This window comes from Symphalangus syndactylus, chromosome 4, assembly GCF_028878055.3.
Source record: "Symphalangus syndactylus isolate Jambi chromosome 4, NHGRI_mSymSyn1-v2.1_pri, whole genome shotgun sequence".
Taxonomy (NCBI): domain Eukaryota; kingdom Metazoa; phylum Chordata; class Mammalia; order Primates; family Hylobatidae; genus Symphalangus; species Symphalangus syndactylus.
In genome coordinates, this window is record NC_072426.2 from 146,648,744 (window position 1) to 146,664,258 (window position 15,515).

General features: G+C 41.6%; 1 protein-coding gene across 3 annotated transcripts; it reads right to left on the reverse strand.

Annotated features, from left to right (window-relative positions):
- Positions 1-5,011: 5,011 nt before the first annotated feature.
- On the reverse strand, positions 5,012-7,721 carry HMGB2 (high mobility group box 2). 3 transcript variants are annotated; one of them, XM_055276420.2, is made up of 5 exons: positions 7,563-7,721; positions 6,792-6,961; positions 6,357-6,502; positions 6,109-6,283; positions 5,012-5,547 (listed from the first exon to the last, which is right to left on the reverse strand). In XM_055276420.2, the coding sequence occupies exons 2-5, from the start codon at positions 6,939-6,941 to the stop codon at positions 5,392-5,394; spliced, it is 627 nt and encodes a 208-aa protein (XP_055132395.1). In that variant the 5' UTR covers positions 6,942-6,961; positions 7,563-7,721; the 3' UTR covers positions 5,012-5,391. The 3 variants fall into 3 exon arrangements, with proteins under 3 accessions (XP_055132395.1, XP_055132396.1, XP_063494486.1); XM_055276421.2 differs by having other exon boundaries at positions 7,537-7,702; XM_063638416.1 differs by lacking the exon at positions 7,563-7,721 and adding an exon at positions 7,186-7,206.
- Between the last annotated feature and the right edge of the window lie 7,794 nt (positions 7,722-15,515).

The window sequence follows — 15,515 nt, forward strand, 5'->3', positions numbered from 1 at the left end:
TGCTGCAGGGTAAGTTGAGTTTCCAATCAGGGCAAGAAGGGTTTCTGACCTATAAAAACAATGGTTAGCTGTAAGGCATATATAAACTTTTATTAACCTTGGACCTGACTCAAGTAAAAATTATTACACTTATATTTATACTGTTTAATTTATAGAAGTGGCAAACTGGTGACCTTTGGGCAGAATCTTACCTATAGACATGTTTTGACCCCAAAATTGGAATTCATTGCCAATACTGTATTTAAAATTCAGAATTCACGAAAGAGTTCTAGTTCCACGTGAAAATTTGAGAGATCTGGGAATCCTATATTCACATTTCCATCTAGCAATGGGACTGAGCTAAACAGTGGCTATCCCCTTAAACCTGGGTATTTGTATATTTACAAACATGCATAGAACACTTTCTTGCATTAGAGACAAAGCAGTGTACAAAAGTGAAAATTGTACTGCCCTCACAGAGCTTACTACGAAATGTTCTTCACTTTACCACATCCAGTCCTTTTCCCTGGCTAGTCTCTATAGGTCTTGGCATTTCCTAATGTCAATAAATACTCTGCCTTTCTCTAAAACTGTCAGTCTCCAACAGGAATCTCATGAAGAACTAATCCAAACATGGTGAGGTATGAAATTTCATTTTTAAAGGACTAGATCTTACACAGTGGCATAGCAGCTCCTTTAGCTTTCTTGATTTTATTCCCCAAGAAATAAAATCATTACTGCTTTGTAAAGCATTTTTAGTGATATATTTAGTAATAAAAAGCCATGTTTAAGATAATGCTATTTTTCTACTATGTAAGACAACCTTATGATTTACAGTAAGTGAAACTGGTAAAAGGTAAAATATAAAAAAAGCATACTTTCCTCTATTGATTAAGTTTGCAGTGAGTGCTTTGTTTGATATATAAGAGAATTTAGGAAATTCTAACCCAGTACCCTGCTTTTATAGATTAAAAGACCAAAAGTAGTGGCTGACATTGGGAAGGAAATGTGAGCCCCTACCTCAGTCCTTGCAGCAAAATTAATTCCAGAAGGATCAAAGATGTAATCAAAAATTTAAAAAAAGATTATAGTCTTTTATGATCTTTGAGTGGGAAGGACCTCACTAGAAAAGTTTTTAGTGAAAGAATTGCTAAATTTGCCCACATAAAGAAATCTGCATGAAAAAAGCATCATAAAGTCAAAAGCGTCATTTTCCTTAATATATAGTATTCCCAAAAACTATTAATAAAAAGACCAGTGAGAAAAGACCACAGGAAAGAATACAAATGGCTTTTTTTTTGAGACAGAGTCTTGCTCTTGTCGCCCAGGCTGGAGTATAGTGACGTGATCTCTACTCACTGCAACCTCCGCCTCCCAGGTTCAAGCAATTCTCCTGCCTCAGCCTCCCAAGTGGCTGGGATTACAGGTGCCCATCACCACACCCGGCTAATGTTTTTGTATTTTTAGTAGAGACAGGGTTTCACCATGTTGGCCAGGCTGGTTTTGAACTCCTGACCTCAAGTGATCCGCCTGCTTTGGCCACCTAAAATGCTGGGATTACAGGCATGAGCCACTGCGCTCGGCCCCACAAATGGCTCTTAAACATAAAAAAAAAAAAAAAACTAAACTCAGAAAACATTTTATCTATATCAGAATAACAAAGACTAAGAAGTTTGAGAACTATTATGTTGCTGAGATGAGGAAACAGGCACTCCAAAACATTTCATTGCTATGGAGTCTCTACTCCATAGCGTAGTACAACTTCTATTGTTGAGAAGCAGTTTTGTTTAGCAGGCTCCATTAACAGCACCAGAGCAGTTTCTGGCATATATTAAGTACAGGTTTTAGCTAGTATAGTTAGCACATTTTTAAATGTGCATGACTTTTGGCCCAGCTACTTCACTTGTAGGTCTTTTTTCACATGTGACATCACATGGTTTTGTTTTTTCAGACCAAGTCTTGCTCTGTTGCCCAGGCTGGAGTGCAGTGGCACAATCACAGCTCATTACAGCCTAGACATCCCAGGCTCAAGTGATCCACCTCAGCCTCCCAAATAGCTGGTACCACAGGCATGCACCACCATGCCTAGCTAATTTTTGTATTTTTGGTAGAAACAAGGTCTATGTTGCCTAGACTAGTCTCAAACTCCTGGGCTCAAGTGAGCCTCCCACCTCACACTCCCAAAGTGCTGGGATTATAGGCGTGAGCCACCATACCCAGCAACGGTGTTCTCTTAACACGGTGAAACCCCATCTCTACTAAAAATAGAAAAAATTAGCCGGGCATGGTGGCGGGTGCCTGTAGTCCCAGCTACTTCGGAGGCTGAGGCAGGAGAATGGCGTGAACCTGGGAGGCGGAGCTTGCAGTGAGCCGAGATGTGCCACTGCACTCCAGCCTGGGTGACAGAGCGAGACTCTGTCTCAAAAAAAAAAAAAAAAAAAAAAGTATATAAAACAAAAACAAAACAAACAAAACCCATAATTATCCTATTATCCTTAGGGAACTGGTTAAATTATGATCTATTCAATGGGATACCATACACATAGCTATTTAAAGGAAAATGGCAGCTCTGTTGCTCTATCGTACTGAAAACAATCTCCAAAATGATGAGATGAATACACTTGTATATAGGAAGCTTCTATGTAACACTGTAACATATACACACATATATATTTTTTACACCTATGTCTTTCTTAAAGGATAATTATTGCATTGTTGGTGTTGCCTCCTGGGACAGGGTAGCAGAATCAAGAAAGAGTATACACGATTACATATCCTTTTACATTCTGCACTATTAAGATATGATCTATTTTTAAAAACAGGTCTCACAAACACACTTCCAAGTAGTGGCTGGTGTGAGATCTAATTCTTGCCCTCATTTTAGTGCTTTCCAGTATGTTCACTCCTTGAAGTCACCTGGTCTTGATTATGGAGAATTTGGGGATTGAATTTTGATTCACACTTACAAGAATATCAAACATGAACCACGAAGGACCCATCTCAAATCCTGAGTTCATTCTGGAGGAACTCTTGATTAAAATAGTTGCTCTTAGCTTAGAAACTTAAAAGTATATTTTATGGAAAAGAGAATGAAAGAAGTCAGACTCCCAAAAAGAAAGGTGACAAGGAACCCAACAGGTCTGCCTCTTGGATCTAATTTATTTAGAACTTCTTAAATAAACAAACTTACTCTATTTCAGTTTCAGAAACTCTTGATATCCTTTATGCAGTAGTTACTACTTTAAAATAACACTTCGACCATTTAAACACTGTGAAGTAGGTGAAGTTCATACTGCTAGCATTTGGTAGAGGTAGGGAACTGGGTCTCAGACATAGGTATGTATCTAAAATAGATTACCCCAAATGTTTTAGCATATTAAGTCATCTACCACCAGGAAACACAGAAAATTAGTTTTCATCTTATAAGCGAAAGCCCCAAGTCTGAATGTAAGAAAGATTTCTTATTTTTATGTAGGCCAATTTATCAATTCTTTCATGGCTTTGGGAGGCCTCTCCCACTCAGAATATAATTAATAGAGGGCAATCATAAAGATGATTGAAGATTTTACTTAAGTCCATTTGTTCTAATACCCCACTATTTAAAGGATTATCTTACCAAATATGACATGAGACAACCAAAGCTCCCATGGTTGGATAACAGAAATCCTGACTTCTATTTTAAAGTTTGGTAGGTAACCAAGATTGTCAAATTTAACTCTAAAATTGTCAACAAATAGCTTACTTCTATAAGCATGTAGCCAACCAGATGGCCAGCCTTCACTAATAATCTCTAATGAAAGTTATCTTAATTCAAATACAGCAACTGCTTCCTTAAACAAGCATTTTTAAAATAACTGCCTTCCCCGTAAATAATACAATTCCCAGGTAAGTTTAGTCATGGAATATAACCATCTCAAACGGTTTCTTAGTTACCCATAATTCTAAAGCTTAAGACCAAAATGAAGACATACAGTAGTCCTCCCTTACCATGGTTTCACTTTCCCACAGTACAGTATTTTCAGAGACCACATTCACCTAACTTATTACAGTAGTTATAAATGTTCTCATTATTGCTGTTAATCTTACTGTGCCTAATCTATAAATTAAACCTTATCACAGTTGTGTATGTATAGGAAAAAACAAGGCTTTCAATACTCTTGGCTCTTTCAGGCATCCACTGTAGGTCTTATACCCCACAGATAAAGGAGGGACTACTGTAACTCAAAACCTAATCCGGTATTCTATCTTAAAATAGCTCAACTTAATAGCAGAAAACTTAATCTTGTTATTGATTTTTTTTGTTTGTCCTTTTAGATATGAATTCACATTCTAACCCCTCTTCTTCCCATTAAAGAGAATTTTTCACCCAAAATAAACTGTTGTTAAACAATATACTGGGCCAGGTGTGGTGGCTCACACCTGTTAATCCCAGCACTTTGGGAGGCTGAGGTGGGCAGATAATTTGAGGTCAGTTCCAGACCAGCCTCACCAACATGGTGAAACCCTGTCTCTACTAAAAATACAAACAAATTAGCTGGGCTTGGTGGTACATGCCTGTAGCCCCAGCTACCAGGGAGGCTGAGGCAGAAGAATTGCTTGAACCCTGGAGGCGGAGGTTGCAGTGAGCTGGGATCGTGCCACTGCACTCCAGCCTGGGCAAGAGTGAGACTCCATATACATATATATACGTATATACATATATATGTGTGTATATATATATGTATATATACACACACACACACCTGAGGAACAATTTAGCTAATAAACAGAAATGTCAAGTATAAAACTTAACGTTCTGTAAAACTGCATAAATTCTTACAAAGTTCACTGAATTCAACATGTAACTTTTAAAGAACATTTTGCAAATATGAGTATGTTTGGTTTTCTTTTAATCCTCAAACATTTTACTAGGTCAACTGTGTCTAAGAACTATTAGGCGGAAATACCAAAAAAAATCAACATAGCTCTGGACTTCAAATGGCTTCTTTAAAGTGAAACTTAACTTAGCATATTAAGACAAAGACAATAGAAATAATATACATAATTTTATTACAAAATTTTTTTTTAAAAAACAAAATGCAACATCCTAAAAAACCCAAAATTTACTATTGATACTAATTCCTACAAGTTTGCTGTGCTACCATACACAAGAAATTAAAAAAACCATTAAATATTTAGGAACATTCAACATCAGAAGCTGTAAAATCTAACTGTATGTAGTAGCCTGTCAAAAAGCTACAACCTGCATTTTTTAAAAGTATTTTCTCTACAGAGAATCTTATCAGCTATACAAAAATCTGTACAGTTTTTATACTGAAGCTAGTATTGAGCTGCACTTGAATTCACATTCTTAGCAAAACAATTGCCTGAGCACACACGCACATTCCACACGCATCATTAAAGGATAGCCATTTATTCTTCATCTTCATCCTCTTCCTCCTCATCTTCATCTTCTTCTTCCTCCTCCTCCTCATCTTCTGGTTCGTTCTTCTTCTTTGAGCCTGTTGGCCTGCCAGGGCCCTTCTTTCCTGCTTCACTTTTGCCCTTGGCACGATATGCAGCAATATCCTGAAATATTGTCAAAAAAATAAGCATCCGGTGTCATTACTCAACTGTGAAAAACCACTTGGTTGTAAACAATCTAAGATGATTGACCAATAACCCTGATAACTGTCTAAAAAGGTAGCCAGTCTAAGTTTTTAGAGCACTTACCTCACTAGGCTTTAACAAGTTAATGGCATAAAATGACAAGGGTTGCAATACCGCAGTATCAGTACTTCACTACCAATACCCTTTTACCTCACACACAGTGCCACAGTCCCTGCTGTACCTTCACATTTTATATATATCTACATAAAACAATTTCTTTGACTCTCTGCTTTAAAAAAAAACTAACAGACTATACAGTAACTACACGTCTGTCTGCAGGAATATACTAGTGCTACAAACACTGGTTTCAGTCAAAAGGAAGGTTTCAATTACCTTGTGTTGAAGTGTACAATTTTCATTAGGCCTTTTCAAAACACAGCTGACAATCATTAATACAAGATTAACTAAACTTCCCAAGTTTTCTACAGTTATTACCTATACCTCGTCTTATCCACAGCTTTAAAAAAGATGACAATGTACCTTTTCATATTTCTCCTTTAGCTTAGCTGCTTTCTGTTCATATGGTTGTTTATCTTTGGCTGACTGCTCAGACCACATTTCACCCAATTTCTTTGCAGTATCCCCAATGGATAGGCCCGGGTGTTCACTTTTGATCTTTGGGCGATGTTCAGAGCAAAACAGGAAGAAGGCAGATCTGAAAGGAAGTAACAGAGTTTAATAAACTGAAGGAAAAATCCAAGGAGCAATTTGGGTTAGTTGAAACTTACGGTGGCCTTTTAGGAGCATTGGGATCCTTTTTCTTCCCTTTCTTATCACCTTTGGGAGGAACGTAATTTTTCATCTCCCTATCATAGCGAGCTTTGTCACTTTTTGCCATATCTTCAAACTTCGACTTCTCCTTTGCAGACATGGTCTGTGGACATAAAATAAGCGCCAAAAATACAGCAAAATTGTTACCTATAAACATCTAAAGACGACAAGATCATCTTTAAGGACCACATTTTCCTTACCTAACAGCATTTTGCTTTCAAAGTTTTATAGAAGTAAAAACCTAAAATCGTCTGCCTGAAACTCTTAAGATATTCAGGTGAGTCACTGGGCTGGCAAAGTTGAAGCTCATGAGTTGCCTACTACCTGCCTAAGGCCCTCCTAGCCGAAAACCACACCTGCACCCCCTGAGCTCCGTCTCTCTCCTGCCTCACCTTCCATCTCTCCGAACACTTCTTGGAGAATTCCGCGAAATTGACGGAAGAGTCCGGGTGTTTCTTCTTGTGCTCTTCCCGGCAGGTCTGCACGAAGAAGGCGTACGAGGACATTTTGCCCCGCGGCTTGTTGGGGTCTCCTTTACCCATGGTGACAGATCGGCGTCCACCTGACGGGGCCGAGGGGGGAGAGGAGAAGCCGGCGGGTCGGCGCGGAGCCCACAGCTGCCAGAGCTGGCGCTGGCGGGGCTCCGCTTCCCGCCCAAATCCGCTCCCGCCCTGCCCGCGCCCCCTCCTCCCGAAGGCGGCCGCCCGCGCCCCGGCGCACACCGCACACCGCACACCCTCCTCCTCCTCCTCCCGGCCCAAGCGGCCGCAGCCGACGACTCCTCACGCTCGCCCAGCAAGTGGCTCCCGGGGCCCGAGACGCAGCCGCCCGCCCTTCACCGAGTCCGGTGACTCCGCAAGCGCCTTCAAAACGCCTTTCCTGACAGAAATGTCCCCCGGCTCCCACGTCGCGAGCCTCACTCAATCGCTAATCACCTCGTGACCGACACTGAAAACTCCCAGAACCGGGCCCGGTCAGGGGCAGTTTCCGCCTCCTCCGACGGCCCGCCGGCCCTCCACAGACCCAGCCCTCGCCGGCCCGCACCCCAAATGCCGCTCGCCGCGTCAGACCCCGAAAGCCACTGCGCCGAGACCGAGTAGAGGATCTGAGGGAATGGGGAAAGGCAGGTCCACGAACCCGAGGGTATTGGAGGGTATTCTTGCCTGGTGCGAGCTTTTCCTCAGAGTCCCGCAGAGCGGCCGGACCCAACCGAGACGCTCCTCTCACGGGGCTCCGGCGTGAACTGGTTTATCTCTAACGCAATCCTCAGCCTCTTGTTTTGCAGAGTTCTCCGCGCCACGGCAACTTGACGAGCTAGGCCACGGGCCACATCCCCACTAATCTGATTGGTTCTGACGATTATTCAAACCCAGATAGTCCCCGCCCCCTTGCCACGGAGGCTAACGATTGGTCAGTGTGTTACCAGACCCTCCCTCCACGCCCCAGCCTAGCAGGTTCGGTGGGTCGCCCAGGTCGTTAACTCCCAGACCCGTTAAAACCGGTCAGGAGAGGAATGTACTGCTCGATCCTGATTGGCGGCGGGAAGAGGGTTTGAAAAATGGCGGGCCTCACGCTGACTGGCTGGGGCTGTAAACGGTGGGAGGGGTTGGCTCGGGAAGGAAAGCCCCGCCAGATTTAAAAATACTTAGTCGGGAGACTGGGGGTTGGTCTCCTGCCTTGGCGACGGCGGCGGCTCGGTTTGCTGGCGCTAAGATAACAGAAGAGGTCTGCCTTGCCCTTCCTCCGACCACCATTTAGGTCCTGTCTGTCCCCCGCCTCGGCTCAGCCCTGCAGCGTTGGCTCCTGGGAGCTGTAGTCGCTCGGCTCTGTGGCCCTGCAGGGTCTCCCGTGCGCCGCGCAGAGAATAATAAATGAGGACAGCCTGGAGTTTGCCCTGCAAAACCGATTGCCCAGCTCCTCCCGCTGTCGCTGAGGTTGGCGTAGAACTCGGGGAAGTCAAGGCAGGGAACCTCGGAAAGGGCGCGGGGGGCCGGGAGGGAGCCGTTCCCGCGTCCCGTAGGGTGTTACAAAACGTTCTGAAAGTAAGGTGCTTCCCGCCGAGGGAGTTTCCCTCAGAAGGCTCCTCCTTCCTTCCCTCTTTGTCTCGGGTGACAAATACTGGGAGGTAAACAAGGGCACCCTCCGGGTCCCGAAGGGGCGGAGGCGGCGCCTTCTCCCCCGGCCCCGCCCCCTCCTGCCGGGTCCGGAATTCCAAGCCCCGAGGGCCTCGGCCACCACGCCGCACCCTGCAGCGCTGCGCCGGGAGCTCGGAGCCCGGCGGCTGCCCTGTCTTTGGCTGGCTTGGGCTTCGCCTGGGCATTCACTGTCTCGTCCTACTAGTGTGATAGTTTTTAAAAATTGAGAATCGCATAAAAGCAGTGCATGCTCCCTGTCCCACCTCCAATTGCGTATATTCTCCAAAGGGCATACAGCCACATTTTACAGGCTCCTCCAAGCCCGGGTTAAGAACCTCCGTTTTAGTATAGGGAGAGCGCGCCAAAGCTACCTTACCTTACTGCTTACCAGCGTCACAAGCTGCTTTTCCCAAGGTAGAGGACTTTAATTGACATCCTGGTGTGCTGTTTCTGTGGTATTTAGTTTTGAGGGATTCCCCGCATTATTGGAATATAGGTTGCGTGACTGTTTCAAGAAGTTTAAATATTTTGTCTTAATTTTTCAGTAAGTTCGTTGGCACTTGTTAGACTATGCTCTTTGGTTTGTATATGGTTGTCATAATAGTACTTGAAAACCAGCAGTTGTTTATCTAGGTTTACTAATAAAAATGAGATCTTAAAAAAATGTATTTTCCTAGGAAATGGATAATGGTTGTCCAACATTGTGAATGTACTTAATGCCAGTGAATTGTACACTTAAGGAATGGGTAAAATGGTAACTTTTATGTTACGTATGTTTTACCACAAAAAAAAAAGTGGCAGTTTTTCAAACAGAAAAAAATGTATTTCCTTGTATTTAAGGTCCCAGAATTTTGTTAATCATAATCCTTAGTTTATAACATTCTCTTTTCTGCCTTAAGTTGCAATACCTACAAAATCAGTTACAAGTGTGTTATAAAAGCACCCAAAAATCCAAATTAACCAAGTAATTCATACTACTTTATTCAAATAGCAATTAGCAGTGAGATCACTAATGCATTACACTTTTGAAACGTATTTTTAAGTTTATGTTTAGAATTTTTTTTAATTATGGCATAAAGTAAGCTGTGCTTATATAAAAACTGGGCCTTTATTCAAGAACTGTGTATTGAATATGCCAAGCATTGAGCTTGGCAGTCGAAATACAAAGATGAAAAGTCATAGCCTGTGACTCAAAAATTTAGAGAGACAAAAATAGGAAACAGTACAACATTAGTTAAAATTGTTCATTAATGAGAGCATAAAACAGTCACCTAAAGACTGTGTAGGGAAGTAGGAAAACCCTTCTATGAAAGTAGCATTTGAGTAGAGGTGGATTGGAGAACGTCAAGCAGAGGGAAACAAAAAACAGAAAGGCCTTTGAGAGAGCCTGGCTTGTTTGGGGATCAACTAGTAGTAGTTCAGTATTACAGGAACTTAATGATGATGATACTCAACCTGCAGCTTATAAAGGAATTTAGTCTTTATCTCCCCAGTGGAAAACCGGGGAAAATGAAATAATTAGGTTTCCACATTAGATAGCAGTGTCGATAGTGTGGTATAAATGAGGTAAGGTTAGAAATCAATTCACTGTGTTCATTCTTTTCTATGAGTCCGAAACTGTAATCAGAGGGGCAATGGTAATAGATGTGAGTCATTTATTTACATGAATAATCTCTCACTACAAGTTAATGAACTTTTTAATATTCACTAAAGTTTTACTTCACTTGAGGAATTTTGCATTATTTGTATAATTTAATAAGATGGTTTCACAACCTGCTTTTTTTAATGTCGCTGTAATGCAAATAGTGAATTTATTCACATCCAAAATCAGAGCCACTAACTGAGTTTTACATGCTATTCCAGCACTTCTGTTTTCTAAGAATGATTCTTAGATCTCTTTTCTTTCTATTCCATCACTTAAATAGCAATTGACTGGATTTGGGGTACTATTTTTCATAAAGGTCTTTTTTTTTTGAAGTGCAGTGGCTCAACCTCCGTTCACTGCAACCTCCGCCTCCGGGGTTCAAGTGATTCTCTTACCTCAGCCTCCTGAGTAGCTGGGATCACAGGTGCGTGCCACCACGCCCGGCTAATTTTTGTATTTTTAGTAGAGATGGGGTTTCACCATGTTGGCCTGGCTGGTCTCAAACTCCTGACCTCAGGTGATCCGCCTGCCTCAGCCTCCCAAAGTGCTGGGATTGTAGGCGTGAGCCACTGCGCCCGACCCAGAGAGATGTTTTGATCACTTCCCAGTAGTTGATGCCTAGGAGAGGCAAAGGACCACAGGGTAAGCTAAGAGTAGATGCTTGGCTTACCTAAGGATTATATGTTGAATTGTGTTCCTCTCACCAACTTTCTATGTTGAAGTCCTGACTAACACCCTGTATCTCGGAAGATGATCTTCCTTGGGAATATAGTCATTGCAGAAATAATTAGTTAAGATGAGCTCACACTGCAATAGGGTGAGCCCCTAATCCAGTATGACTGATGTCCTTATCAAAAGGTGAAATTTGGACAGAGACAGCCATAGAAGTAAGATGATATGAAAAAGACATAGGAAGAAGATGGCTATGAACAAGCCAAGGAGAGAGGCATGGAACTGATCCTTTCCTTACAGCCTCCAAGGAAGCAGGGAAGGAACCACCCCTGCTAATATCAATTACCATTCTCTTCTCCATAACAGCAGAGAAAAGGAAAACATTTCTATATTTAACCTACTTTTACCATCACTGCCAAGACTTCACTCTTAGAACACACTTCCTGCCTTAAAAGTACCATTAAGAGGCACAGTAAAGTAATAAAAGAAAGAAGGCTTAGCTGAGATCGTATTATACAGTTTTTGGTTACATAACAACCCCATTTTTTGTGTGAACTATATACAGAATCTGGTAGCACAAAAAATCTAGTCCTAAATTTAATTCTCAAAAGATGGATTAAATACACACACTCAAAACATAAGGCCAGTTCACTATACTGTGAATTATCTGCCACACTATTATGACTTTATCAGAAAACTAAAATGTCCCTTAAAGAGTTAATACTAAATGTCCTTCTCATTGTTTTAATCCTGTTGTGGTAGCTGCAACCTCTGCCTCCCAGGTTCAAGCGATTCTCCTGCCTCAGGCTCGAAAGTAGCTGGGATTACAGGCGTGCGCCACCATGTCCGGCGAATTTTGTATTTTTAGTAGAGACAGGTTGGTCAGGTTAATCTCGAACCCCTGACCTCAGGTGATCCACCTGCCTAGGCCTCCCAAAGTGCTGGGATTATAGGCATGAGCCACCATGCCTGGTCTTTTCTAGGCCTCAGACTGATAGACTATAAATTGAAGTTTACGGGATAATCTCCAAGGTAGAATTCAGCTCTTAAATCATATGATTCTATAATTCTGTGAATATGTGATTATAGTGTGGGAAAATATACATTACATTTTAACTTACGCAATTGGGCAGTCAGGAAATTATAATTACATTTTAAAGAATGAATAACTTGGGTCATACAAAATCCCTTGACTATAAGAGTGCCAATTAAGCCAGGCGCAGCAGCTCATGCCTGTAATACCAGCACTTTGGGAGGCCGAGGCAAATGGACCACTAGAGGTTAGAGTTTGAGACCAGCATGGCCAACATGGAGAAACCCCGTCTCTATTAAAAATACAGAAATTAGCCAGGCTGGTGGCATGCGCCTGTAATCCCAGCTACTTGGGAGGCTGAGTCAGGAGAATTGCTTGAGCCACGGAGGCGGAGGTTGCAGTGAGCCAAGATCGCACCATGGCACTCCAGCCTGGGTGACAGAGCAAGACTCTGAGCTCAGGAGTTTGAGACCAACCTGGGCAACATGGCGAAACCCCATCTCTACCAAAAATACAAAAATTAGCCAGACATGGTGGCATGTGCTGGTGGTCCCGGCTACTCAGGAGGCAGAGGTGGGAGGATCGCTGGGGCCCAGGAAGTTGAGACTGTAGTGAACCGTGATCACACCACTGCACTCCAGCCTAGGTAACAGAGCGAGACTGTGTCCCAAAAGATAAAAATAAATTTTAAAATCAAAACAGCATTAGGATAGAGTTGATAGCCCAAATATAATAAACTATGTAGACTAAACTTTAGATTACACAATATTGCTCAGTCATCCTATTCTTTCATTAAAATGACCTTACCAGCTTTTTTCCCCGCCGGATGATATCAGTATATTACTTTACTTGCCAAACTTTGTCTGAGTTCAGCATCTCATGAATTGTAAAATATTAAACATTAGGCAATAAACTAATTATGAGTTAGTGAAGCTGTTTCCAAAGTAGTCCTCTAACACCTCTAAATAGCTATTCTGTTGATAAACTGGAATTTATTTAAAGCAGTATAATCTGACAGGAATGATCTGCGTTAATGCCAGTTATTGAAATTCCTAGCATTTATTTAGCTTTCCTAAAAATTGGACTTTTCATAATCTGTGGTCATCTAACCAAACTGGAAAATACTGATGGAAAGAGACACACTTTTTTTTTAAGCCCTTCTTCTGCAAAGCAATAAAGGTCTTGATAATTATTATTTATTGACTAACTCATAGCCAACCTTAAGTATACTTTATATAAAGTTAGTCGCATATAAAATAATTGCTTTCTTGAGGTGCACAATGTAAAAAACTGAAAACCATTACTCTGCACACAGTTTCTCAAAGATAAATCTTACATTGGAGCTAAATATTTTCAAGTTGTTTTAAAGGCTGTGAGAGAGAAAGGATCAGTATACTGATGTATTATCAAACAGGCACATCCACTAGTGGGTAGATCACCAATTCTGAAGGCTAACTGTATACTCAACCCAAAAATTCAATTTACTGAAATAATTTAACACTCTATCTTTGAAGAAGTGAAGCACAGGTTAGGAAGACATGAAAACCTCCCATTCTGCTGCTAACATTTTCAATGCAAAACAATTAAATAGTCAAAGATATTTTGTTTTCCTATTTAAACAACTATTTTTGTGAGTCATGGTAAACTGGCCAGGTGCAATAGTTCACACCTGTAATCTCAGCATTTTGGGAGGCCAAGACAGGAAGATTGCTTGAGCTAAAGAGTTCCAGACCGGCCTGGGCAACATGGTGAGACTTCGTCTCTACTAAAAAAAAAAAAAAAATTAGCCAGGCTTGGTGATGCATGCGTGCAGTCTGTACTACTGAGGCTGAGGGCAGGAGGATTGCTTGAGCACAGGAGACGGGCTGCACTGAGCTATGATTGAGCCACTGCACTCCAGCCTGGGCTACACAGTGAGACTCTGTCTCAAAAATAATAATTAGAAGCAGCAGCTAAATGTCCACAAGAAAGTTACTTAGTTCTAAAAGCTTCTACTACAATTAGAAAAAAAATGACAAGTTGCAAAAATCATGTTTTAAAATACATTGGAGATCTGTTGAAGCAATCAAAAAATAACTCAAATTAAAATTCCAGACTGGAAAGACCCCTTCCTAGGTATGCTGATGAGTTTTGAAAACATTTTGCAGATTTTAGGCATGGAACTGAAGTCAGTCTAACTTGGCCTAGGCTTCTAGAAGGACTTTGACTAAATGAAAGAGACTCCAGCAAGCATTTGTCAGTTGTGTTGGTGGGGGTTAGCACAATCAGTTGGAAACTAAAGGACTCTGAAATATCCGTAATGGCCTGTTTTCCACAGATTAGCTGAATGCCGAGGTGGTATGGGAGACTAGAGAGTTGTGCCAGAAGCTTCTAAAAGACAAAGCTAAATGTCCCAGGGTTTCACAGTGTTTAGTGGACAAAAGTCTAGCTGGAGGGAGGGATCTGCCACAAACTCATCATTGTCTTTTCCTGAAGACATTTGACATTTTTTGAAACTGTGTAGGCAGGAATGTAGAGACACAAGTTCAAACCCTCCAAAGAGCAGAAATGAATTTTCCATAGTCTTTCAGGGCTAAGGAGACAGAGACTGTCAATACCTTAATCAAAAGACTGTGTGATAATGTCTTTATGTATGAGCAATAGAAATAAGCCACAGATGGAAGGGTCTTACTAAAACTTTGCAGCCTAGCCTGAACACAGCTCAATCTCTAATTGGATTGAGATAATCAATCCTTTAACTTTCTCCCTGTTAGCAATAGGTAGAATATTGCAAAGGTCAAACCATCTCTAGTAGAAGATATCATCTGGACCACATCATAATAAAAAGTATTGAAAACTAAAGACAGAAAATCTTAAAAGGAACCAGAGGAAAAAGGAAAAATAAATTCAAAACAGCAACAGTAAGTCTAAATGCTGATTCTTCAACAGAACTAGGGAAACCAGAATCCCATTGAATGACATCTTTAGATCACTGAAGGGAAAAAAAAAAATTGCTAACCTCAAGTTCCATATCCAGGGAAAAAGCTTTCAAGAATTACAGCAAAATAAAGATGTTTCTGGACATACAGAAGTTGAGAGAATTCCCTGCCAGGAATCCTACTTAAGGAAAATAATCTCAAATCCTTAGGAGGGGAAAAAAGCATAATCAAGGGTAATTATGTAAATTTTAAAAGCGTATTACCTTCTTAAAACAGCAATAATAATGTCTTGTGGATTTTTATAAACTGGACAAGTAGAGTCTATGACAACGATGGCAAAAAGGGTAGGAAGAATAAGTAGATTTAAATTGACACCATAAGAGTCTGCAGCTCTTTTTTTTTTGAGAAGGAGTCTCGTTCTCAGGCTGGAGTGCAGTGACGCAATCTCAGCTCACTGTAACCTCTGCCTCCCAGGTTCAAGCAATTCTCCTGCCTCAGCCTCCCAAGTAGCTGGGACTTCAGGCACGTGCCACTGCGCCCGGCTAATTTTTGTATTTTTAAGTAGAGACGGGGTTTCACCATGTTGGCCAGGATGGTCTCGATCTCTTGACCTCATGATCCACCCGCCTCAGTCTCCCAAAGTGCTGGGATTACAGGCGTGAGCCACCGCCCCCAGCCTGTAGTTCTTGAATTGTAATAGAATTGTTCATTTG

Coding starts and splice junctions, on each gene's coding strand:
- HMGB2 (XM_055276420.2), bottom strand. CDS start 6,941: ATGGGTAAAGGAGACCCCAACAAGCCGCGGGGCAAAATGTCCTCGTAC. Junction 6,284..6,356: donor AATGCTCCTAAAAGGCCACC/GTAAGTTTCAAC, acceptor ACTTCCTTTCAG/ATCTGCCTTCTTCCTGTTTT. Junction 5,548..6,108: donor TAAAGGAGAAATATGAAAAG/GTACATTGTCAT, acceptor ACAATATTTCAG/GATATTGCTGCATATCGTGC.